We start from the raw sequence: 27,152 nt of genomic DNA, 5'->3' as shown, positions 1-27,152 counted from the left end.
AGCTGTTAAATCACAAAACAAAGTATGACAGAACATTGAAGGTAGTTTTTGCAGTTTGGTGAACTTTGGCAAATTAAAAGTTATAACAAGCGCCCCATCATGTAGTGACCAATGACATCTTTATCAACACTTTGTTGAATAAGCAAATTAAACAAACACACACACACACACACACACACACACTTTAAAAAAGGAATTCAGAAGGTTCTTTCATCAGGATTGTGTTGCTGACGTGGCTCCAGAGATATCAAAAAAAAAAAAAAAAAAAAAACAGAGACAAACTCCCAGTCATCAGTCTCTACTGGACGTCTCAGTCTGCTCACAGTCCTGTCAATCAATCCAGTGGCATCCAATCTCAGCATTTGGTCACAGATCAAACTCCTCCCCTTTACAGAGTACCTGAAAGAAGCCGGTTGGAAAAGTCTCATACAAAAGGGTTTTGTATTTTCTTTCTTTTTTTTTTATGCTGTTGAAAACCGCACACAGCGGTGCAGATTTTCTTCTTTTAGACAGGTTCATGCACAGACAGAAAGGATGAGGACACGGACTGTGGAATCTGATGGATCTGGTCATTCTGTGTTCTTTTTTTTAAAGAATAAAAAATACAAAAAGACGTGAGGGTGGAGTTGATTATCAGTGCATCAGGATGCTCATCTGATGCAGCACAGGCCTGAAAATGTGCCCCCCCCCAAATAAGTCCAACCCCGCCCCTTCACTGGCCATTGCTACTGTTGGTGTTGCTGCTGGGGGCGGGGCTAGAGCTCCCAGCGCCAACTGGCGGCTGGACATTGTCAGCCAGGTTGTGGGCGTGTTCCAGGAAGAGGTCCTTGAGCACGCTCAGTTCTTTACTGAGCAGCTTGATCTTGGCCTCCAGCCGCTCGTTCTCCTCCTTAAGCTCATTGACGCGCTGCTGCGTGTCCATCGCCTTCTGCTTGCTGCGCATGCGGCTCTTCTTCACTGCCAGATTGTTGCGTTCGCGCCGCTGGCGGTACTCCTCGCTGTCCTTGTCTGCCGGAGGCTTCTTCATCTTGCTGGGCGGGACGGCCTTTCCGCCTCCAGATGTTGGATTTGCAGGGACGAGCTGGGGGACCTGCTGCAAACCGGCTACCGCCGCCGGCAGGGACGAGGAGGACGCGGTGGCGTGGGTCTGGCTGTGGATGACGCTCACGCCGTTGTGGTCTGCTGTGTTTAGCTTCGGCTGCGACGGCCGGCTCATTTGGATGTGTTGCCTGCAGGTGGCGCTGTCTGACCAGAGGTCTTCCCAGATGCAGAGATGATTATGTTGAGATGTGGAAGAGGAGTCAGTGCCCCGACAAAGCCTGCAAGACATGAAGTATTAACAGTTTCTTATTTCACATACAAAAGATAAAGAATTTCATTTTGTTTTTAGGTCCAGAAAATGCCATCGATTTTCTGCCTTTAAATGTGAACAGCTCCTTTTTGACATAACTTCATTTAAACCAGACTTTTTTTTTTTTTTTTTTTTTTTTTTTTAAAGTGATTCTGGATAACTGAAGAGATACACCCCCAAAAGAAATGTCTGTTTTACTCCTACAGTGACGTGGAAGGCTGCGGTCGGTGTCACCGATACGACCGTCAGCTGCTACTCTGTCAAAATACTTAATGCCCTCCCACAAACGCCATCATTAGGATTTTAGCCCTGACATCATCTTGTGGTTTAAATCTAAACTAGGGCATCATAAAATACTGTACTTGGGTGGATTTTGCTCCATTTCACATGTTTTCTCTCGATATCTGCTGATGGCCATTTTGCTGATAATTATATAAAGCCTTGAAGTCTACTGACAGCACACTTAAAGTGCTCTCCACACAATAAACCTACACCTGCTGGACGTCAGTTACTCAAATAGTCCTTGTTTAGGTGAATAACGATCTATAATCTAAGCCAATATTAACAGAATTATCTGCATTTTGTTAACGTCAATTCTCCTTAAACAAAAATTCTGCTGGGCTCGTGAAGAACGAGGATACGACAATCAGCAGAGAGGCTGCAGGTTCACTGAAGCAGACCTGCAGCCTGGAAGAAAGTCCTCTGCTGTATTTATACACAGGCTCCGCCCCCAAACACCTTCAACATTTGCGCTGAACGATGGTAACATCATGAAAGTAATACGTTTTTTCATAACATCAACTGCCAAAATTCTCAGCAGCATTTGGTCAGTTATACACAAAGAACAGATCTGGTTCCAGCAGTCAGAGACGCCCCCAACGTGAAACATGATGGAATAATGACAAAGAACCATCACAGCGGCGCCGCACAACTTGGTCACATTTCATCACATCAAATTTTATGAAATTAAAATGGAGAGATGTGCAGCTGCAACGATCACAACAAATTCCAACTGCAGAAACAGTAAAATAACAGGAAGGCGTTAACACGTGTTCAATGTTAAAGCTCGGGTAGGTAACTGTGTTCAGAAACACTTTGTTATATTGGGTGAAATGGTTCGTCTATCCCAACAGTCGTCAATACAGAAAAATGTATTCAGAAAAAGGAACAGAAAAAAAAAAATATATAAAAAAAATTAGACGTCTGTAGCAGCTGTAGGATCGATAAAACTCCGACCAGTATAAGCCCCACGGTCTGCTCTCAAAAAAAACCAATCAGATGCCTTCATGTCTAGTTCTTCCTGCTCACGTCACCAGGCTCAATGCCCCCTCTGTTCCTCCCTCCCTCCTTTATGCGTGCACACTCATCTCGTTTCACCAAAGTTCACTTCAGTACAACGGCAGAGGGAATACAGCCGAAACTACCACTTCCATCGTTACGTTTAACAGCTCACCCCGATAGAAAGCCAAGGAAAAGAAAGCCGGAGGCAGAAAAGGCTGCAATGAAAAAGTCTCAGGATGAAGCAAGAGGCCAGATGGGAGTCAACATCAGTGCAGCATTTTCTCTGTGGAAACAACTGAGGCATCTGAAGAGTCTTAAAAGTGATGCAGAGGTTGCTCTCTTTCTGTTGGACAGGTAATTAGCTGGACTGAAAGACACAGGACGCGCAGGAGGCGAAAACGTTGCAGGAGCGCGCAGGAGGCCTTAAAAAAAAAAAAAAAAAAAAAAAAAAAAAAAAATCTGGTGTGCCGTGGTGGCTGCTGTATCACTATTACTTTACTAAGTCGTATATATTGATTTATAACACAAAACTGTCAAAAGGAGTAATAAATACAAGTGTAAAGCTAATTAAATACATCAGAGCGCAGATCACTGCTGCATTCAAGTACCTTTGGAAATTACCGGACTTCTTTTTGTTTCAAACTCGGCAGTTGCTTGTGGCAGAAGCGTGGTTTTCATTTTATTTTTGGTAAAATAATTCATTGCATCCACACAAAAGATTAATTCTTGCCTATATAAGGTGCCTGCACCCAGTGAAGTAGACCCCAAACCCACAATAAAAAAAATAAAAAAAATCCAAGCAAACAGTGTAATTTCCAACAGTACATGAACGCAGCAGCAGCGATCTGCGGGTCGTTCAAAAGGACTTATCAGTTTACTGCTCTGATGATATATTCAATCATCTTTACATTTATATTTATTACCCCTTTTGACAGTTTTGTGTTATAAATCAATATATATATGGCTTAATAACGTAATACAATTGATACAGCAGCCACCACAACACATAAGCGTTTTTTTTTCAGGCCTCCTGTACACTCCTCCGCATCCTGCCCCAGTGTTGTTTTTTCCAGGCTTCAAGCACACTCCAGTGATATTTTCAGTTCCTGCACATCTTGCGCCTTTCAGTCCAGCCACTCCTCTGCCCCGCTGAGTCCCACAGTCAGATGCGCGTTCATGTTTGTGTGGGTGTGGCTTTGGACGGAGCACTGATGGGGTAAGGGGTGGAACCTAACCCTAACCTCCAGGACTACCAATTCTAGCTTTAATGGTTTTCCTCCATTTTATTACAAAAACATTAAATTTGGTTTACAGTGTCAGAAAAATGATACATGTCGATATAGAAAACATGAAAGAATAACTCAATTTGTTTTGTCTGCCGTGATAACGGCTTGGTATTTGATGCTACACGTTGTCAGTAACTGCAATCACTCAGCGGCAGCTTTCAGCACAGCCATCATCTGTTCAGCTTTCTGCTGGCTGCAAAAAATACATTTTATGGTCCATCGAGAGAGAGAGATGGAACAAAAGGCCCTTTCCACTACACAGGACTAGTACTACTCGACTCTACTGTAATTTTTCCACTACAAACAGAACCTGCTCAAAGTGGGAGGGGTCAGCAGAGCTAACTGCAGTGACGTTGTTTTATACGCGACACAAATGAATGAATGAAAAACTGTTTATTTCGAACATTTGATACAACAACAATTACAAGATAGATCAGTAAAGACAACAACAAAAAAGTTCCTACTGTGTACCCAACATGTCCGAAAAGGGGTAGGGTGAAGCATCAGCTTATTTATCTCTACCCCTTCTTCCCCACAACCAGTAATACCCTTTGCCACATATACACATTCCTACACACCTAAACCGATATATATATATATATATATATATATATACACATATACACACATACATATACAACTACACATACCTACTTACATATAAAATACTATATATTTACAAGCCGAAGCAAAAAACAAAAACACCCTAACCCTCATTACCCTTCCTCCTCCCTATACCTAGAAAAAAAAACATTTTTGTACCGCTGTTTGAACTGGTTCATGCTTGGACATTGCTTGAGCCCCACTCCCAATCTGTTCCACATCCTCACCCCACAGAGAGAAATACAGAAACATTTTAATGTTGTTCATGCCCACTGATGCTTTAAATTAAATTTCCCCCCTCAGACTGCAATCCCCTGATCTGTTAAAAAACATATTTTGAATATTTGCTGGAAGTAAATTGTTTATTGCTTTATACACGATTTGTACTGTTTGAAAATGAACCAAGTCTGTGAATTTTAAGAATTTGGATTGTAAAAATAGTGGATTTGTATGATCTCTATAGCCAGTATTATGAATAATTCTTATAGCTCTTTTCTGCATTACTGATAGTGATTGTGTTGTACCTTTATAAGTATTACCCCTTCCCTCTGCACAGTACTGTAAATATGGTAAAACCAGTGAGCAGTAAAGAATGCGGAGTGAGTTGTGGTCCAGAATATGTTTCGCTTTGTTTAGAACTGAAATGCTTCTTGACAGTTTACTTTGTATATGTTTTATATGAGTCTTCCAGTTTATCTTATCATCTATTATCACCCCCAGAAACTTATTTTCATGTACCCTTTCAATATCTACCCCCTCGACTTGTAACTGAACCTGTATGTCTGTATTACAATAGCCAAATAACATGTATTTTGTTTTACTTAAGTTTAATGATAATTTGTTTCTGTCAAACCATATTTTCAATTTTCCCATTTCTATACTGATCCTCCTCAGTAACTCCTGCAAATCCCCCCTGAACAAAAAATGCTTGTGTCATCTGCAAATAATACTAATTTTAATATTTTGGGAACACTGACAATATCATTTATATAAATTAGAAACAGTTTTGGACCCAATACTGACCCCTGTGGGACGCCACAAGCATTGTCCAAGCATGATGATGTATATTCCCCCAACTTCACAAACTGTTTTCTGTTACTTAAGTAGCTTCTCACCCAGTGCAACACCAACCCCCTAATCCCATATTGTTCAAGTTTACTGATTAATATGTCATGACTGATTGTATCAAAAGCTTTTTTAAGGTCTATAAATATTCCAACTGAATGTAATTTGTGGTCTATGGCGTTGGTAATCTCCTCAACTGATTCTATTAATGCAAGTGATGTTGAACTATGTGCTCTGAATCCATATTGACTATCAGTAAGTAATTTATGTTTATTTATGAATTTGTCTAATCTATTATTGAATAACTTTTCTAATAATTTGGAAAATTATGGAAGCAAAGAAACAGGTCTATAATTTGTGAAGTGGTGTCTATCCCCAGTCTTATACAGCGGCACAACCTTAGCTATTTTCATTTGATTGGGAAATTTACCGGTTTGAAATGATAAGTTACAGATGTATGTTAATGGTTCTACAATCCATTCAATGACCTGTTTTACCACCACCATATCAATTTCATTTAAATCGGTAGATGTTTTATATTTACAATTATTCACAATGTCTATAATTTCTTTTCCATCCACTGCTGTGAGGAACATTGAACAGGGATTTCTTTCTATGAGATTATTATCCCAATCCTCAGGTTGGGAATTGGGAATTTTTTCTGCCAAGCTTGGTCCAATATTTACAAAAAAATTATTAAAACCGTTGACTACCTCATCCTTATTTTCCTTCTTGACATTATCAATGAAATACTGAGGGTAACTCTGTTTTTTATTACCATTTTTGATAATGCTATTTAATATATCCCATATTCCTTTAATATTGTTTTTGTTATTATATAATATGTTACTATAATATTCCTTCCTACATACCTGTATAATATTAGTTAATCTATTTTTGTATTTCTTATATCTATTTTCTGCCTCTTTAGTCTTTAGTTTTATGAATTCTCTATACAGTGTATTTTTCTTATTACATGCATTTCGTAACCCTTTCGTCATCCATGGTCGAGCTTGGATTTTTTGTTTTCTGTAGTCTTGTTTAATTGAACAATTTTTATCATATAATGATGTAAATATTTGTAAAAAAGTTTCATATGCACTATCAACATCACTTTCACTGTATACCTTTTCCCAGTTTTGCTCCTGTAAATCCTTCTTTAGTGTGTTCATGTTTTCCTCTGTCCGCACTCGCCTGTATTTTATTTTCTCCTCTGGCTGATTCCGCCGATGGTTTCTATTATAAATGATGAAAACTGGTAGATGATCACTAATGTCATTGATTAATAATCCACTCACAGTGTTATTCTCAATATCATTGCTGAATATATTATCAATTAAGGTAGCACTATGGGATGTAATTCTGCTTGGCCTGGTGATTTTTGGATATAAACTCAAACATAAACAATGGCGCACTCTGTGTGTTTGCTGCTCTGTGAGTTTTTAAGAGAAAGCTGCTGGCGGCGAGATGAAACATGCTTGAAAAGTACAGAAGACTTTGGGAATTCATACAACAATATGAAGATGAAGACGAGAAGATACAGTAGTGCTCTGACTAAAAAGATTAATCCAGGTTTTGAGTATATTTCTTATTGTTACATGGGAAACAAGGTACCAGTAGATTCTCACAAATCCAACAAGACCAAGCATTCATGATATGCACACTCTTAAAGCTATGAAATTGGGCTATTAGTAAAAAAAAAAAAAAAAAGTAGAAAAGGGGGTGTTCACAATAATAGTAGTGTGGCATTCAGTCAGTGAGTACGTCAATTTTGTGGAACAAACAGGTGTGAATCAGAGTTTTCCCAACTAAAAGCTTTTCTTTTATTTTTCTTCTTTTCCTATTTTCTAAGAGTGCAAATATTTACAGTGCATCCAAAAAATGAGCAAAAAGAAACAAATAAGCAAGAGTGCCAGACTATATCTATCAGAGACTCTGGACCACTACTTACATACACCCTCACTAAAACACAACCTTCCTGTCCGACACTCTCCCCCCAACTGAGGCGCTGAGCCCCTTTACAGAGTAACAGCCCCTCCCACAGGTAAGCTCCATTCACAAAATAAATCAACTAAATAACAACAACATAAGCACAAATTAACAACCCAAAAAAATACAAACAAAATACATAAACACCCAACACCATTTCCTTTAAACAAAAACCCCTTCTAAGCATAATAAAATGGAATATAACCATCACCAGATAAAAACACCCCTGTCTAAAATAGTTTGCTCTGCCAAACCGCAGGAACCCCTGTATTTACACTGAATGGAACATTCAGTCGGTTTGCCCCAAACAAGGAAGTACCTGCATGCTGGTGACTTTGGTGAGTAAGCTTAAACTGTTACAGAAATGTTTTACAAGTGTTTTAACGATCACTAAAACAGATGAAATTTGATAATGAATGACGGTATAAGATGCGCGTTTTGAAACGCGGTGAAAAAGAACACATTGCAACATAAGAAATGCCGGTAGGCCTTTCCCTGCACTCTTAGTCACAATGCTAGATAAAAGTTATGGCAAATGGTGATTAATGACGGTGAATAATGAACCAGGGAAATGAAAACAGTACATACGGATAGATGAAGAGTGAAACAGTCGGCGTCTGTGCAGCATAGTAGTTAAATGCCGGCTAATTGCTGCCTGCACGCCATTGACTGCGTAAGCATCACAGCTCAGTCTGTGACATTTCCCCCCCTTCTGAAGATGCCCCCTGTGGCATCCTAGAAAGGAAGTCTGCAGTGGTATTCAACTTCCCAGACCTGTACAGCACTTCAAAGTCAAATGGTTGCACAGCAAGGAACCACCTAGTGATCCTTGAGTTAGTATCCTTCATGCGTCCTAACCAAGACAATGCCCTATGGTCAGTCTCTAAAATAAATTTCCTCCCCAACAAATAATATTTAAAAGAGTCCAATGCCCACTTGATAGCGAGACATTCTTTCTCAACAGTGGAGTAGTTACACTCCCGCGGCAGCAGTTTGCGGCTGATGTAAGCCACAGGTCGCAAATGTCCATCTTCCTCTTGCAGCAACACCGCACCAAGGCCTCGCTCTGAGGCATCAGTTTGGACAGTGAAAGACTTGTTGAAGTCTGGGCTGAGCAGCACAGGCTCCCTACACAGTTGGGTATAAAGCGTCTATACCACCCAACCAAGCCCAGGAAAGAGCGCACTTGTTTCTTGGTGGTGGGGCGCTCAGCAGCCTTGATAGCCTCAACTTTCCCAACCTGAGGCCGAATGACACCCCGGCCCAACATGTAGCCAAGATACGCTGTCTCCTCCCTGGCCAGCACGCACTTTCCAGGATGGATGGTCAGGCCCGCCTCTTTCACCAAGGAGAGGACCAGTTGCAGGTTTTGCAAATGCTCCTCCCACGTGGAGCTGTATATGCAAGTGTCATCCAGGTAGGCAGCAGCAAAGCCCTCAGTCCCTCTGAGGAGCCTGTCCATCAATCTCTGAAACATTGCAGGCGCTCCGTGCAATCCAAAGGGGAGCAACGTGAATTGGTAGTGGCCAAAAGGTGTCCTGAAGGCTGTCAGCTTCTTGCTGTCCTCAGCCAACGGCAGTTGCCAATATCCTTTGCAAAGGTCAATGATGGTCAAGTACTTGGCTTTGCCAAGGCGCTTGACCAAATCATCAACCCTCGGCATGGGGTAAGGGTCGAACTCAGACTGAGCGTTGACCTTCCTGCAGTCCAAGCAGAACCTCAGGTTACCATCCTTCTTGGGGACAAAGATGATGGGGCTGCTCCACTCACTGGAGGATGGCTCGATCACCCCCAGCTCCAGCATCATATCCAACTCGTCCTTCAGCACGGGCAGCAGGCTCTCTGGCACCCGGTAGCATGGCTGTCTCACTGGCTGCTGGTCTTTCAAGGTTATGCGGTGCACCACCATCTCCGTCCGTCCCGGGGTCTCCACGAAGAGACCCTTGGGTAAGATGGTGGTCAGCTCCTGCTGACGGTCATCGGACAAGTGGCTCAAGTCCACTGTAGAGCCTTCGCCCCAGCACGGTAGGTACTCGCTGTGTTCCTCCTCTTCCTCAATGGCACGGATGAACAGGGCAGACACCTCTGGCTGTTGCTCTTGATGCTCAGTCCACTTTTTCAGAATGTTCACGTGGTAGACTTGCTGCTTCTTATGGTGGTCTGGCATGTGAATCTCGTACGTCACCGGTCCCATCTGCCTGGTAACAGTATACGGCCCCTGCCACTTTGCCAGCAGTTTGTTCTCAGAGCTGGGCAGCAGGAACAGGACCTTGTCACCAGCGTGTTCTGGCAGAATGATCGTACCATGCCTTTTGTCTCTCTTGCGCCCTCTGCAGTTTCTCCTGTGCCAGAGTAGATGCAGCAGCAAGTTTCTCCCTCATCTTCAGCACATACGAGATGACGTTTGTGCCAGCAGACATCTCGCCCTCCCAAGTCTCTTTCAGCACATCGAGGGGACCTCGAACCTGGTGTGCATACAGGAGCTCGAAGGGGGAAAATCCTGTTGACGCCTGAGGGACTTCTCTGTAGGCAAAGAGCAAGTATGGTAGCCACTGGTCCCAGTCCTTGCCAGAGTCCTCCACAAACGTCCGAAGCATGTTGAGAAGGGTCTGGATGAACCGTTCAACAAGTCCGTCGGTCTGTGGATGGTAAGGAGTGGTTCTGATACGCCTAATGCCTACGATGTCATAAACCTGCCTGAGGGTTTTACTCATAAAGTTGGGGCCCTGATCGGTAAGCACTTCACAGGTAAGGGGATCAATGGGGCATGGGCCAAGTTTTTACCTCCTGACAGCTGACACTGAGGACAAGACTTACAAAATTCTTTATCATCAGAAAACAAACCTGGCCAGTAAAAACGTTTGCTTACTCTCTGTAATGTTTTCAAGTAGGCCAAGTGTCCAGCCCAGGGTATGGTGTGACCCAGTTCCAGCACTTGCCTACGATACTTCTTTGGGATCAACAGTTGCATTCCATCCTCACTCTGTCTATACAGTAGCTCATTTTGCACAGTGTAGCCCTCCTTACCTAACATAGGAACATAACCAGCCCCTTCTTCAGCTTTCTTAAAACTGTTTCAGTGTGGAGTCTGCACGCTGCTCCTCTGCCAGATTACCAGTAAAATTCACATCCGTCAATTCAGGGGGGTCAATATTCTCTGTCTGCACTTCTTTTTGATTCAAAGTGTCTTCAACAGTCTGTCTACGCCTATCACACCTCTGCTGCCTACTCAGTGTGGGCTCAACAGAAACATCTTCACCATAATATGGCAACTCTGTCAACTCTACTTGCTGCTCCCTAGCCTGTGCTCTTGTCACAACAACACACCAAGCGGTTCTATTCACCAACTCAAGTAACACTGGAAGATCCTGGCCTAGCAACACAGGATATGGCAATTTAGACACTAGTCCTACCCTTAGCAAGTATGTCTGTCCCTGCACTCTGACATACACATCGGCTGTGTCAAGCTCACTTTTATCTCCATGTACACAAAAGATGGTCAGCTTATCATTGCAGTTACGGAACTCTAGGGGGATTAGGTCAGCCTGCACTAGTGTCTGTGAACATCCAGTATCTACCAATGCTTTGACAGATTTACCATTTAGCTCGATGGTGATAACGGGGTCTCTGCTCTCCGGGATGTTTAAAGGAGTGGTGGGGTGGGGAACATAGCATAAGTGGCTGTACTCTGACTTTCTCAAGGGGCAAGCAGGGCTCTTATGACCTTCCTGGCCACAGTTATAACAGGAAATGCTCTGTGGCCTAGCACGGTCTGTGGGGGGTGGTAGTGGGGCTCTATTAACGCTGTGACTATTATCAGTACCAGAACCAATTCCCTTCCCAAACCCAACAGACTTACCCTGGGTGCTCTGCTCCAGCACTCCAGCGTAACGGTAGCCTCGGGGACCTCTGTGCGCAGCCACATAGCTCTCCACCAGTACTGCGGCTTCTGGTGCAGTCTTCGGGTTATGCTCCCTGACCAGGTCCTTACATCTGGATATAGCACGCTTAGATACTGCTCCAGCACCAGCGTCTCCATCAGGTTCTCTTTGCTGCTCTTATCATATCCGGTCCACTTGCAGAACAGGTCCTTCAGTCGGACATACAGCTCTTGCGGCGTCTCAGTTGAACTGGTGTCCAGGGCTCTGAACTGCTGCCGATACGTCTCAGCGTTGATTTCATATTTCTTCAACACTGCCTCCTTCAAGCGATCGTAGTCTGTTGTATCGTTTGGGTTCACGGCAACGAAAGCACTGCGGGCCTTCCCAGTCACCAACGGGATAAGGTGCACGGCCCAGGTCGCTCTTCACCAGCCAAAAGCTGTGGCTAGCCTTTCGAAGGTGGTCAAGTAGTGCTCAATGTTGTCAGCCTCTTCCAGCTTGGCCATTTTTGGTAGACGCCCCTCGGTGGTCACTGTGGTCACTGGTGGTGGTTCAGGCGTTGAAGTGTCCTAGGATGGTGGTGGGGGTGTGACTCGGCCTGACTTCATGTCCAGCTGCAGCTGCGTCACCTGATGCGTCAGGACCTTGACCTCCTGGGCTTGCTTGGATGCATCTCTCTCCATTCGCTCATCTCTGGCACGTTGCACTTCCATAAACGACTGGAACATCATCATCGATCGATGGCTATGTCTGTTGTGGCAGGCTGTGGAGTGGGCACTCCCATCTCAGTGGCGCCCCCTATTGCTCCATCTTCCTTGCCTTCAGTAGCCTTCTTCCTGGTAGTCATCTTGTCAGCTGTTTTAATTGGTCTTCTCTCCGTCTCACTCCGCTACCCACGCTTCTGACACTACATGTAACAGGATGACCGGCGACGGAGTGGACAAGAGACAGTTTTCCCAACTAAAAGCTTTTCTTTTATTTTTCTTCTTTTCCTATTTTCTAAGAGTGCAAATATTTACAGTGCATCCAAAAAAATGAGCAAAAAGAAACAAATAAGCAAGAGTGCCAGACTATATCTATCAGAGACTCTGGACCACTACTTACATACACCCTCACTAAAACACAACCTTCCTCTCCGACGCTCTCCCCCCAACTGAGGCGCTGAGCCCCTTTACAGAGTAACAGCCCCTCCCACAGGTAAGCTCCATTCACAAAATAAATCAATCAACTAAATAACAATAACATAAGCACAAAATAACAACCCAAAAAAATACAAACAAAATACATAAACACCCAACACCATTAACCTAAAACCCCTTCTAAGCATAATAAAATGGAATATAACCATCACCAGATAAAAACACCCCTGTCTAAAATAGTTTGCTCTGCCAAACCGCAGGAACCCCTGTATTTACACTGACTGGAACATTCAGTCGGTTTGCCCCAAACAAGGAAGTACCTGCATGCTGGTGACTTTGGTGAGTAAGCTTAAACTGTTACAGAAATGTTTTACAAGTGTTTTAACGATCACTAAAACAGATTAAATTTGATAATGAATGACGGTATAAGATGCGCGTTTTGAAACGCGGTGAAAACGAACACATTGCAACATAAGAAATGCCGGTAGGCCTTTCCCTGCACTCTTAGTCACAATGCTAGATAGAAGTTATGGCAAATGGTGATTAATGATGGTGAATAATGAACCAGGGAAATGAAAACAGTACATACGGATAGATGGAGAGTGAAACACAGTCGGCGTCTGTGCAGCATAGTAGTTAAATGCCGGCTAATTGCTGCCTGCGCGCCATTGACTGCGTAAGCGTCACAGCTCAGTCTGTGACAGTCCCCTATTTATGGATGAAGCCAGCACCTGTTGAACATGCTTTTCTCTTTGAAAGCCTGAGGAAAATGGGACGTTCAAGACATTGTTCAGAAGAACAGCGTAGTTTGATTAAAACGTTGATTGGAGAGGGGAAAACTGTTCATCTACAATGATCTCCAGTGCTTTAAAATGGACAAAAAAACAACAACAAAAAAAAAAAAACAGAGATGCGTGGAAGAAAACGGAAAACCACCATCAAAATGGATCAGCTCCAGGATGATCAAAGACAGTCTGGAGTTACCTGTAAGTGCTGTGACAGTTAGAAGACGCCTGTGTGAAGCTAATTTATTTGCAAGAATCACCGGCAAAGTCCCTCTGTTAAATAAAACACGTGCAGAAGAGGTTACAATTTGCCAAAGAACATCAACTGGCCTAAAAAGAAATGGAGGAATATTTTGTGGACTGATGAGAGTAAAATTGTTCTTTCTGGGTCCAAGGGCCGCAGACAGTTTGTGAGACGACCCCCAAACTCTGAATTCAAGCCACAGTTCACAGTGAAGACAGTGAAGCATGGTGGTGCAAGCATCATGATATGGGCATGTTTCTCCTACTACGGTGTTGGGCCTATATATCACATACCAGGTATCAAGGATCAGTTTGGATATGTCAAAATACTTGAAGAGGTCATGTTGCCTTATGCTGAAGAGGACATGCCCTTGAAATGGGTGTTTCAACAAGACAATGACCCCAAGCACACTAGTAAACCAGCAAAATCTTGGTTCCAAACCAACAAAATTAATGCCTCGCAGATGTGAAGAAATCATGAAAAACTGTGGTTATACAACTAAATACTAGTTTAGTGATTCACAGGATTGATAAAAAAGCAGTTTGAACATAATAGTTTTGAGTTTGTAGCGTCAACAGCAGATGCTACTATTATTGTGAACACCCCCTTTTCTAATTTTTTTTTTACTAATAGCCCAATTTCATAGCCTTAAGAGTGTGAATATCATGAATGCTTGGTCTTGTTGGATTTGTGAGAATCTACTGGTACCTTGTTTCCCATGTAACAATAAGAAATATACTCAAAACCTGGATTAATCTTTTTAGTCACACAGCACTACTATTATTCTGAACACTACTGTACAAGCTGCTAGAGGCAAAGCATGGCGGTAAGCTAATCATTAGCTTCCTACGCAGCTCGTAAATAATTAATAACTGCAGGTTGTCGCTATTAAGTATTAAAATTGTGGCTGTCAAAATAAAGCGTTAATTTAGATTAATTAATTAATTATAGTACCTATCACGCCTTCAGTCACACTTTGCTCCGTTTTGTTTAGACGTCAGTGACTTGATCTGTAAATAAAGACTCGTTTCTGAGAGCAATAAACATGTTAGATGTCAAAAGTTTTTTTTTTTTTTTTTTACCAAAGTAACTTGCTTTGATAACTTATTGTTAAATCTCAAATGTGGGAGTTTGTGCGTTTACTGATGTTCATGCACAAAATGTTGATGTGGTTTTAATGATTTAAATGATATAAATACTGTGCAGAAAGAATCAGCCTCCAAACTCCCACAATTCTGTTTTTGTAGACGTTCTATATAATATAGCGTTTTATTGTCATTGTACACATTATACATACAATGAAATTGGTCTGCATTTAACCCATTCAAATTAAACTTAGTTCTCACAATTTCAGATCAATTTACAGCTTGTTTAATACCTCCTTGATGTCGAACAGAAATAACCCAGATCCTTTTTTACCACATTATTAAATGCCCCAAACGCACACAGATCTGAGTTTTGAAATGACAAATTATAATACAATCACATAACTCAAACTGTTTACTGCAACTAAAACAGCAAATACAAAAAAAAAAAAAAAACATCTGTGCAACACAAACTATACAAGAGTTCCATGTGTCTATAGTCCTGGGGAGGGGGCGCAAGTCACACAACCCGGGCACAAGCTTGCCCAGCATGCCAAGATATGCCTGATTAAACGCAGCTTCCACCTCCGCTGCTTCCTCAAGGATCAGTCGGATGTGTCAATACAATACAATACAATAATGTATCATTAATGTATCATTACTGGAAGAAATACGCAGCTCATGACTTTTAATGTCCACAACAAAGTAAATCATTAATGCTTAAAGGACTTGAGGTAACACTTTAACAGTCTGCTTCACTCCATCTCCCAAATATCCCTCCATGTGAGCTTCCGATGTTCTAGGTTTTCCCACCTGGTCCACTGTCCTTGTATGGCCTGTGAGACTGCCTTTGCACTTTGCACTCCTTTCTGCCTCCTCTCGTCGCCAAATTTCCTCAACCACTAGCTTCCTTCTCTCAATGGATGTAGCTTTTTGCCAAGTTTGTCAGCTTGCACCAAATCCAAGTCCTGCTGTTCCATGTTGTACTTGCCCCATGATGTCTCTGTGCCTGAGAGCACATTCTGCTTGCTGCACGGCCTCTGCTGGAGTCCATTTCCTACCAGTTGCTAATCTGGGTGCAGCTGTTCATATTGCTGCATCCCAAGACTCAGTCAGAATCATGTTCAGTCTCGCTTTAGCATACTTATATTCTTCAGTGAGGCTGGACACAGGCAGTTCCAAAGCACCATGTCCATACAAGCCAACACTGCTGAGGCATCGCGGGAGTCCAAGCCATTTCTTAATGAAGGAATTGATGGTCCTCTCAACTTTCTCCACTTTGGAAGAATCACTCTGCAGTTCCCAAAAATATAACTTAAAAACTCCCAAAACAAAATAACCCTTCTTCTTCTTTGGAGATTATTCATGGCTTGCAAACCAACACGGTGCATTACTGCCACCACATGTTTGGGCATGGAACTGAATGAATGGATTCTGACGTATTCTATCAAAATTAACAAACGTTCACCACGTGAGTAAAAACCCAGATTTCTGGTAATTTCCAGAGAACTTTCATCACTAATACTTCCAAAATGGCGCTCTCCATAGTGTCTCACGAATGAAAGCCAACTCTAACCAAGAGCTGCAACCTCAATGTCAGGGCCAAGTTCATGTTGCTCGCACCATTTCACAATAAAACATTTAATGCCAGCATCCCATCAAATACTTTTACTGTAAAAGGTCACGCCGTGAGTGTTCCTTGCGATTAAGTTTAACTTGACAATACTGAGGAGACATAAGCTAAAATCTGTTTTTTTGCGATGAATTTCTCACAATTTCTACAAAGTCTCAGTAAGTACATAAGCTAATTAAAATATTATATTTCCTGTGAGTTCAAGTTTAAATAAACTGTGTTCAGGAGGGGGCACTGAGGATTTGCCGTTTTAAATATTCTAAATGTTCTCCTTAATTTTGTCTGAGTCTCTTCCAATAACCTGTTTAACAGGAATCCTTTTACTTTCATATAATTGATAATAAAACAGATTTTTGAAAACAATATGAAATACTATGTTCAAATAATAATAACATATTAATCAAAACATAGACCCAGGGCAGCACGGTGGCTTAGTGGCCTCAGCAAGAAGGTCATGGGATCAATTCCTACCTGTGGCCATTCTGTGTGGAGTTTGCATGTCCTCCCCATGTTTGTGTGGCGATTCATTTTGAAGTTATTAATTCCGACCGGACTCTGTCTCAGCCGCGCAGCGTTTCGAGCTGTGTGAATGGAATGAAGGACGATTCTCATTTCTTGACAGCAACAAAACAAGAGTCCCAGTTAGTGACTTTAATCCACACAAAAGCGACTGACGATATTTTAATGGCTTTGCGAGGGATTAAGAAGCGGCTTGCCGTTTAAGAGCAGTGAATCAAAGAACCAACGACCTATTGGATCGAAGCATTGCTTCAATGGTTCATGGTTTCAAAGTGGAGCCGTGCTGCAGAAACGGTTTATTACAGACCAAACCCTGAATATCCGACTTTATTTGTACGTCCGTATGACTCTGAAACTCGGAAAAATCCGTATAATTTACGGACTATAGGTTGACATGAAAACCACTGAAAAGCTGTGTTCACCGCGGGGACACGTTCGGCTATTCGAGATTATTCAAGATTTTTTTTTTTTTTTAACCGATGACGAACGATGCGTAAAAAAAAAAAAAAAAAAAAAAATTGACTGATGCAGGTCTGGATCCAGGCCTGATCCTGTAGAACTTTGTAACGAAAATGTCCATTCAAAAGTTCTGCATTTTGTTTTGTTGTGCATTGCATAGCCTGTACTTTTCTCGATCCTCGTGTTGTTTTCTGTGTGAATTCAGCTATCAGCAGGAAGCAGAAGCATAAGCTCGCCCCCGACCGACGCTTTCAAAATAAAAGGCAACGAGCAACAATCATAAAAGGCTTAAAAAAAAAAAAAAAAAAAAAAAAAAAAAAAAAAAAAACTCGCAGCGTTAAGGGGAGGAACAATATTGTCGGCGATAATGACCTCAATAATTAACACAACGTTAGCGCGTTAACGTTGCCCAGCCCTAATATATATATATATATATATATATACATATATATACATACACACACACACAGACACTCAACAAAAATATAAACGCAACACTTTTGGTTTTGCTCCCATTTTGTATGAGATGAACTCAAAGATCTAAAACTTTTTCCACATACACAATATCACCATTTCCATCAAATATTGTTCACAAACCAGTCTAAATCTGTGATAGTGAGCACTTCTCCTTTGCTGAGATAATCCATCCCACTTCACAGGTGTGCCATACCAAGATGCTGATTAGACACCATGATTAGTGCACAGGTGTGCCTTAGACTGTCCACAATAAAAGGCCACTCTGAAAGGTGCAGTTTTATTGGGGGGGATACCAGTCAGTATCTGGTGTGACCACCATTTGCCTCATGCAGTGCAACACATCTCCTTCACATAGAGTTGATCAAGTTGTCAATTGTGGCCTGTGGAATGTTGGTCCACTCCTCTTCAATGGCTGTGCGAAGTTGCTGGATATTGGCAGGAACTGGTACACGCTGTCGTATGCACTGGTCCAGAGCATCCCAACATGCTCAATGGGTGACATGTCCGGTGAGTATGCCGGCCATGCAAGAACTGGGACATTTTCAGCTTCCAAGAATTGTGTACAGATCCTTGCAACATGGGGCCGTGCATTATCCTGCTGCAACATGAGGTGATGTTCTTGGATGTATGGCACAACAATGGACCTCAGGATCTCGTCACGGTATCTCTGTGCATTCAAAATGCCATCAATAAAATGCACCTGTGTTCTTTGTCCATAACAGACGCCTGCCCATACCATAACCTCACCGCCACCATGGGCCACTCGATCCACAACATTGACATCAGAAAACCGCTCACCCACACGACGCCACACACGCTGTCTGCCATCTGCCCTGGACAGTGTGAACCGGGATTCAACCGTGAAGAGAACACCTCTCCAATGTGCCAAACGCCAGCGAATGTGAGCATTTGCACACTCAAGTCGGTTATGACGACGAACTAGAGTCAGGTCGAGACCCCAATGAGGACGACGAGCATGCAGATGAGCTTCCCTGAGACGGTTTCTGACAGTTTGTGCAGAAATTCTTTGGTTATGTAAACCGACTGTTTCAGCAGCTGTCCGAGTGGCTGGTCTCAGACGATCCTGGAGGTGAACATGCTAGATGTGGAGGTCCTGGGCTGGTGTGGTCTGCGGTTGTGAGGCTGGTTGGATGTACTGCCAAATTCTCTGAAACGCCTTTGGAGACGGCTTATGGTAGAGAAATGAACATTCAATACACGAGCAACAGCTCTGGTTGACATTCCTGCTGTCAGCATGCCAATTGCATGCTCCCTCAAATCTTGCGACATCTGTGGCATTGTGCTGTGTGATAAAACTGCACCTTTCAGAGTGGCCTTTTATTGTGGGCAGTCTAAGGCACACCTGTGCACTAATCATGGTGTCTAATCAGCATCTTGATATGGCACACCTGTGAGGTGGGATGGATTATCTCAGCAAAGGAGAAGTGCTCACTATCACAGATTTAGACTGGTTTGTGAACAATATTTGAGGGAAATGGTGATATTGTGTATGTGGAAAAAGTTTTAGATCTTTGAGTTCATCTCATACAAAATGGGAGCAAAACCAAAAGTGTTGCATTTATATTTTTGTTGAGTGTATTTATGTATGTGTGTGTGTATGTATATTGAGCTGTCTTATATATCCATGTCTTATGTATACAACCCCTGGCAAAAATTATGGAATCACCGGCCTCAGACGATGTTCATTCAGTTGTTTAATTTTGTAGAAAAAAAGCAGATCACAGACATGACACAAAACTAAAGTCATTTCAAATGGCATCTTTCTGGCTTTAAGAAACACTATAAGAAATCAGGAAAAAAAAAATTGTGGCAGTCAGTAACTGTTACTTTTTTAGACCAAGCAGAGGGGAAAAAATATAGAATCACTCAATTCTCAGGAAAAAATTATGGAATCATGAAAAACAAAAGAACGCTCCAACACATCACTAGTATTGTTGCACCACCTCTGGCTTTTATAACTGCTTGCAGTCTCTGAGGCATGGACTTAATGAGTGACAAACAGTACTCTTCATCAATCTGGCTCCAACTTTCTCTGATTGCTGTTGCCAGATCAGCTTTGCAGGTTGGAGCCTTGTCATGGACCATTTTCTTCAACTTCCACCAAAGATTTTCAATTGGATTAAGATCCGGACTATTTGCAGGCCATGACATTGACCCTATGTGTCTTTTTGCAAGGAATGTTTTCACAGTTTTTGCTCTATGGCAAGATGCATTATCGTCTTGAAAAATGATTTCATCATCCCCAAACATCCTTTCAATTGATGGGATAAGAAAAGTGTCCAAAATATCAACGTAAACTTGTGCATTTATTGATGATGTAATGACAGCCATCTCCCCAATGCCTTTGCCTGACATGCAGCCCCATATCATCAATGACTGTGGAAATTTACATGTTCTCTTCAGGCAGTCATCTTTATAAATCTCATTGGAACGGCACCAAACAAGAGTTCCAGCATCGTCACCTTGCCCAATGCAGATTCGAGATTCATCACTGAATATGACTTTCATCCAGTCATCCACAGTCCACGATTGCTTTTCCTTAGCCCATTGTAACCTTGTTTTTTTCTGTTTAGGTGTTAATGATGGCTTTCGTTTAGCTTTTCTGTATGTAAATCCCATTTCCTTTAGGCGGTTTCTTACAGTTCGGACACAGACGTTGACTCCAGCTTCCTCCCATTCGTTCCGCATTTGTTTTGTTGTACATTTTCGATTTTTGAGACATATTGCTTTAAGTTTTCTGTCTTGACGCTTTGATGTCTTCCTTGGTCTACCAGTATGTTTGCCTTTAACAACCTTCCCATGTTGTTTGTATTTGGTCCAGAGTTTAGACACAGCTGACTGTGAACAACCAACATCTTTTGCAACATTGTGTGATGATTTACCCTCTTTTAAGAGTTTGATAATCCTCTCCTTTGTTTCAATTGACATCTCTCATCTTGCAGCCATGATTCATGTCAGTCCACTTGGTGCAACAACTCTCCAAGGTGTGTTCACTCCTTTTTAGATGCAGACTAACGAGCAGATCTGATTTGATGCAGGTGTTAGTTTTGGGCATGAAAATTTACAGGGTGATTCCATAATTTATTCCTCAGAATTGAGTGAGTCCATATTTTTTTTCCCTCTGCTTGGTCTAAAAAAGTAACCGTTACTGACTGCCACAATTATTTTTCCTGGTTTCTTACAGTGTTTCTTAAAGCCAGAAAGTTGCCATTTGAAATGACTTTAGTTTTGTGTCATGTCTGTGATCTGCTTTTTTTCTACAAAATTAAACAACTGAATGAACATCCTCCGAGGCCGGTGATTCCATAATTATTACCAGGGGTTGTATAATACCCTTCACTGTGGTATATAGGTATATATCTATTTTGTATACGTTATTGTATTATGCATGAGTTTTATGGATATGGATGTGTATATTGTGAAAGGGTTTTTATGGTTTTTCTATGAGAACATCCTGTGACGTCACCAGCCACACCCTATTTAAGATGGCTTTTCATTCATAGAAATTATTTGCCTGATGATGCCCACTGGCCGAAACGTTGCTTGATTACATTCACCTTTGTGTTGCAAGTGAGGCAGTGTGCGAGAGTTTTTTTTTGTTTTCTTGTTCAGCAGCCTATGTGCCCTCTCTTACGGACCTGTCGCCAAGGGATGTGCGAAGTGTTTTCCTTCTTCACGTATTTCTAGTATTTAAAATGGCATAAATAAATTAAAATGTGTGAAATTCCAAGTGTTCCAATACTTTTGGAGGGCACAGTATCCTAACCTTATGGCCCAGTCACACGGCACACGACAATTCCTGAACGAAGGGAAAAAGTAAAAAAGTCACAATTCGTTGAGAAAAGGTGGACGAAATTGCTTTTATCACCGAACAGTCTGCGAAGCAAGAGCGCAAAAGGGACGAAAGAGGAAATTAACAAAACCGAAGCTCACGATCTCGACGAAATGCACCTGGAGCCACAGCTGGAGCAGTGTGTGTCTGCGTCTCTGCGTTCCAGGACTCGGCGCTGGGACGGAGCTCATAGCGCCTGAGTCCTGGAGAAACTGCAAACAGAATCTGTGGAGATCTGTGCGCACGTCGGTGGACCACCTGCTCTGGTTCCTTGTCCAGAACAAAAGAGGGATCATGTCCATCATTATCAGAATCCACACGGTCTGTTGACACGATGCGTGCTCCGCCTTCCTCCAATTAAAAAAAAAAAAAAAAAAAAAAGTGCGCTGTGGTCACTGCTGTATCACAGTATTATGTTCTAAGCCATATATATTTATTTATAACAGAAAACTGTCAAAAGGGAGAATAAATATAAATATAAGTGTAAAGATGTTTGAATATATCAGAGCAGTAAATTAATCAGTGCGTGTGAACGCGCGCATTGACTCACATGTGCGGTTATTCCACCAGCTGATCACTGATCCACAACGTGAATTCTTCCTTCCAGAACAGCTCTTTATGTCATCATTTTGATTCATCTTCCTGTTGTCACATGTACAGGACTGGATTGTCATTCCTACACTCAGATTGTTATATTTAATATATAATAAGCGCACGCAGGAGCTCCTGCTGCCGCTGATGCTGCATTCAAGTACCGTCGGAAATTACCCAACTTTTTTGTTGTTTCAAATTCAACAGTTGCTTGTGGCAAAATAATTAATTATATCCACACAAAAGATTAATTTTGGCCTATGTAATGTGCCTGAACCCATTGAAGCTGCCCCCCCCACACAGATAAAAAAATCCAAGCAAACAGGCTGAGTTTGCCCTGTAATTTCCTATGTACGTGAACGCAGCAGCAGCCTCAGCGCTCACAAACCAGCTTCTGCACTGTGTTAAAATGTTCAGCTGCTCCAACGAAGTCAAATTAAACAATAACGTTACAAAAACTACACAAACGATTAAAAACATCAAGAACGACAGCAAAACGAAACACAGACGAACTGAGGTTTTCGTTGCCCTTCGTTCAAAATTTTCAACAGTTTAAAAATCCTGACGAAGCGCCTGCTGCAGGAACAAGGCTGCGCGAAGGTTAAACGATGCCAAAGACAGTCAACGAAGGTCCAGATTTCTTGTTTCGTCAGGTCTTCGTCACCCTTCGTTAAGTGCCGTGTGACTGGGCCATTATGATGAGTGCAAAATGAGTGTGGTATTATTACTGTTTTGTTTCAGAATGCTTAATTTTCACTGTTGCTGCACTTTGTGTCAAATCATAGTCATATATATCAGGGGTGGGCAACTTGTTCCAGAAAGGGCCAAGAGGGTGCAGGTTTTCTTTGCAGCCACTGACTCCACCAGGTGATTTCACTGATTATTATCACTTTGAGCAGATGAATCAGTTAATCAGTGAAATCACCTGGTGGAGTCAGTGGCTGCAAAGAAAACCTGCACCCTCTTGGCCCTTTCTGGAACAAGTGCCCACCTATGTGGTATATCATATTGATATGAAAATTCAGTAGGGTATATCTTCTATTATACATTCCATATCTAAGGTGGAACTCTACTAGTGTTTACTAAGGTACACCTAAATATCTAAAAAACAAACAAACAAACAAAAAACAAAAAAAAACAAAAAAAAACAGTAGAGCCACTTAGGTGCCTGGTCTTGAGAACCAGGAATGGTAGGTTGAAAAGCTTTTTTATCCCATGGGAACTCTCCCTACCCACCTAAGCGGCTCAAGAATATGGACAGCATGTATATAAGTGACATTTACATGACAATTAGAGGTGCACCGATCAGGATTTTTTAGGCCGATCACCGAAATTTTGATCGGCCGATACCGATCAAGTACATATTTGGAACATGCCCAAAATAAGAATATAGGTGTAATGTATAGGACTATTTTTGCATTAAGACTTAATGATGAAAAGAAAAAACATGCATTCAAATAAAGACACTAGAATAAACTGCCAACTTTTGTTTTATTACACTGACTTTGTTCTACCAGCAAGCTTTTTTAATCCATGTTTCATGTTGCTCAGGTTACAGCCTACAGAACGTTGAGAATGTAAAATACAGCCCTCATTCTATGGGGTTAAAATTGTCTCATTAATATTTGTAAATGCACACAGGGTGATCTACAAATAATCATTGATTTATTAGATTATTAATATATAAACAAAAATAAATTTAAGAAATATTACAATTTGAAAACAAATGCACCCGAACGTGATGACAACTGCAAATGCATAATGCTAACTTTTAACATAGAAAATGCCATAGACATGCTAACGCGTTAGCATCGCTCCCGTTTTTGTTATAAAATACATCTATCAACTGTTTCAGAAGACCATAACAGGTCGGTTTAACATAGAAAAGGTAAATAATACTCACAGAAATATGCTCTTTAGGGTTTTAGCGGGGGAAAATTAAGCAAAAGAAAGAAAGTATACACGAAGCAACAGGCTCGAAGCATGCTTCAATCTGCGAACCACTGGTTCGATTGGTTCAAGGTTCAGAGCAAAGCCGCGTTGCAGAAAAGTTGATCACGGACCCGCTGCAGGGTCTGTAATCAATGTAGAGAAATTATCATTTTCCTGACAAACACATCAAGCGCTCCCTGCGCTACTGCATGCACTGTTGTGATCGGTCCTTTTGATTGGCGCATTTTGCCGATCACCGATCAAATCGATCAAGGCATGATCGGCCGATAATGATCGGTAGCCAATCGATCGGTGCACCTCTAATGACAATATTATAATTTGGCCATATTGTACAGCCCTACTGTCAACTAGCTGAAAACTTTGAATATTAATTTACATCTACATTTAAAAAATGCTTAAAATGGGAGGGGGCTAAGAGGGCTGTAATTAGGGGGGTCAGCTGAAAAGCAAAAAAAGAAAAATGCTTAAAAAGGCGGGGTGTCAGAAGCTAAAAGTTTTAGTCCTGCTCATGCTCCCAAGAACCATTTTACTGAAAAAAGTCTGGAGCTTTTCCACGCATGTGAGAGGTAAATAAAGAAAAATGCTTAAAAAGGCAGGGGGTCTGGGGGAGCGGAGCCCCCCCAGAATCTGAAAGGTTTTTGCCATGCTAATGCTCCGCTGATGCATTTACTCAAAATAAAGTCTGAAGGACCAAAATGAAATGGTGAGATGCTGACAAGCTGTATTTGTGTGTCTCTCTGCATCTCAATGTCAACCATGTCTTAACAAACTTACACTTTTTCTGTTAAAACTATGTAAGAGTAAGTACACCTCTCTGTACATCCCACCTTCAAACACAGCCTCATACAACCAGCCATGAAAAATCTACTTAAGCTCCCAATTTTCTACAAACTTCCTACAGGCACTTAAGTAGTCTTATGAAAATAGACTGAAAGAACTCAGACTTACTACAGCAGAAAATTGAAGAGTTTGTGGGGAGCTTATTGAAGCTTACAAAATGTCATGAAAATATTGATTGTAATGAATTTTTCCACCTGAGAGATTATACTGGTTTGCGAGGCCACAAGACTACATTAAAGGTTAATTATCTTTCAAACCATTCGGGGTTTTCACGTAGCCCATAATCCCTTGCGTGCCAGAGAGTCGCTGCAGTCAAAAGAACAGAGAATCCACACGATGACAGTTGTAAATGAATATTATACTACAAAAATTACATTTTTTTATGCTTTTCATCACGTTAATAAGAGACTGCTGCATGATACCCTGAAAACTTGCTAAAACAATTCTAACAAAAAATCTGTGTCTGTTACATTTAATCTGCGTGGAATTTAATAAGCGCAAACCAAATTTCAGACATATTATATATATTAGTCTGGAACAAAGAGGACAAACTGTTGTAAAGAACAATAATCAAGACGTTAAAGAGCAAACTTCACTTTCCTCCAGAACAACATGATCAGGAAGCGATTGTAGCTCACAGCAGCTCCCACTGAAAATAACGGAGAGACAGACTGTGATTCTCGCATGTTTACATAAAATAAACGCAATAACAATGTCTATAAAGAATATATTCATGAGAGTTTTAGGCACAATATAAAAATAGTTTTATGTTGCGATGTTAATTGTGTTGTCCGTGTGCAGCGGTTAAAGTGAAGCATGATCAGAGCGTCTCCATGCAGTTCTCAATGTTACTGAGATCTCGCAGCGCGGCGACCTCTCCGGGATTTTGCAGGATTTGATACCTGAAAAGCCTCAATGTTGTAAATTTACCCAGTGTCAGTGTTTTTAAAAACAGGTATGATCAGTATTATTGTGGTTTTTAATTTTAGATGTGTGCTTCAATGTACTAACTGCACAATTTAGTAGTTTATGGTTTTTGAGTATTGTGGTTTTTAACCTTGGGTGTGCGTTTTATGTACAAGTTAGTATTATTATGGTTTTCAATTATTACTGTGGTGGTTTTTAACTTTTGATGTGTGCTTTTGTGCATTGTCTGTACAAACTTTTCCATCACACAATAAATGTTATGTTTTATACATATAACAGATTTCGATTATAACGGACAAAAAAAATCGCTGGTTTACTGTAGTTTAAAAGAGCACCGACCTCATTGGTCGGAGGGTTGCTATGCAGCGGCGATGGTGCGCCGCGCTCAGCGCTCCGGCTGGAAACCGGCGGCTGTTGCCTGTTGTTGCATCATCACCAGCGGTTCTCTTTGTGCTCTGACGGGGAACTCCAGCCCGGAGCCGGGCAGGTTTTAAACGGAAAAAAACAACTTTATCAACGAGTCCAAAGCGCTTCCACACAAGCAAAACCACCACGGACGTCCCGACAGCAACCACAAAGTCAGGAATTAAACACTTCCGACCACTTTTAATAACTTTAGGTGGCTCACAGTCGACCTGAAGAGGACTCGGTACTTTCTTTGTTAAATTAAGACGTGTCACTCTGACTATGCGAACAGAAACACGATCTGAAAACACATTTAGTCGTTTAAAAACACACGATTGCCCATAAACCGCAAAGCTAGCCAGCTAGTTAGCCGCTAACAGCTCACACGCCACGATTCGACTTGCATTCGGATACACAACCATTCCAGAATAGTTTACCTTCACAGGACGGCGGAGGATACAACCATCCAACACAGGAGGCACATTTGCCGGAGAAAGTAACGTTAAAATGTTGCCAACCAACGCTCACACTGTTTGTGTTTGAAACATGGACAGCAGCCGATTGCGAAATCTCCTTTTTACCATGTAGGGCAATGTCCCCGATCATCCAATCGGATAACAGAAGGCAGGCAGGAGTGCGAGATTCAGCCAATCACCGACAGGATTTAGGCAGAGTGACGCAACGCACCGGCTGACTGACACTTCGTCTGACCGATAAGACAGAGATATTCCGCGTGTTGTTTATGGAACGTGTCGGTCATATGAGTTCACGCACTGGTTACGTCAT

At 41.8% G+C, this 27,152-nt stretch overlaps 1 protein-coding gene across 1 annotated transcript; it reads right to left on the bottom strand.

The window, feature by feature from the left end:
- Positions 1 to 436: 436 nt before the first annotated feature.
- Positions 437 to 26,939, bottom strand: cebpg (CCAAT enhancer binding protein gamma). The gene is made up of 2 exons (XM_034182960.1): positions 26,804 to 26,939; positions 437 to 1,319 (listed from the first exon to the last, which is right to left on the bottom strand). The coding sequence occupies exon 2, from the start codon at positions 1,214 to 1,216 to the stop codon at positions 713 to 715; it is 504 nt and encodes a 167-aa protein (XP_034038851.1). The 5' UTR covers positions 1,217 to 1,319; positions 26,804 to 26,939; the 3' UTR covers positions 437 to 712.
- Between the last annotated feature and the right edge of the window lie 213 nt (positions 26,940 to 27,152).

The sequence above is a fragment of the Thalassophryne amazonica genome, chromosome 2, assembly GCF_902500255.1.
Source record: "Thalassophryne amazonica chromosome 2, fThaAma1.1, whole genome shotgun sequence".
NCBI classification, from domain to species: domain Eukaryota; kingdom Metazoa; phylum Chordata; class Actinopteri; order Batrachoidiformes; family Batrachoididae; genus Thalassophryne; species Thalassophryne amazonica.
This window is presented reverse-complemented; position numbering and strand designations above follow the sequence as displayed.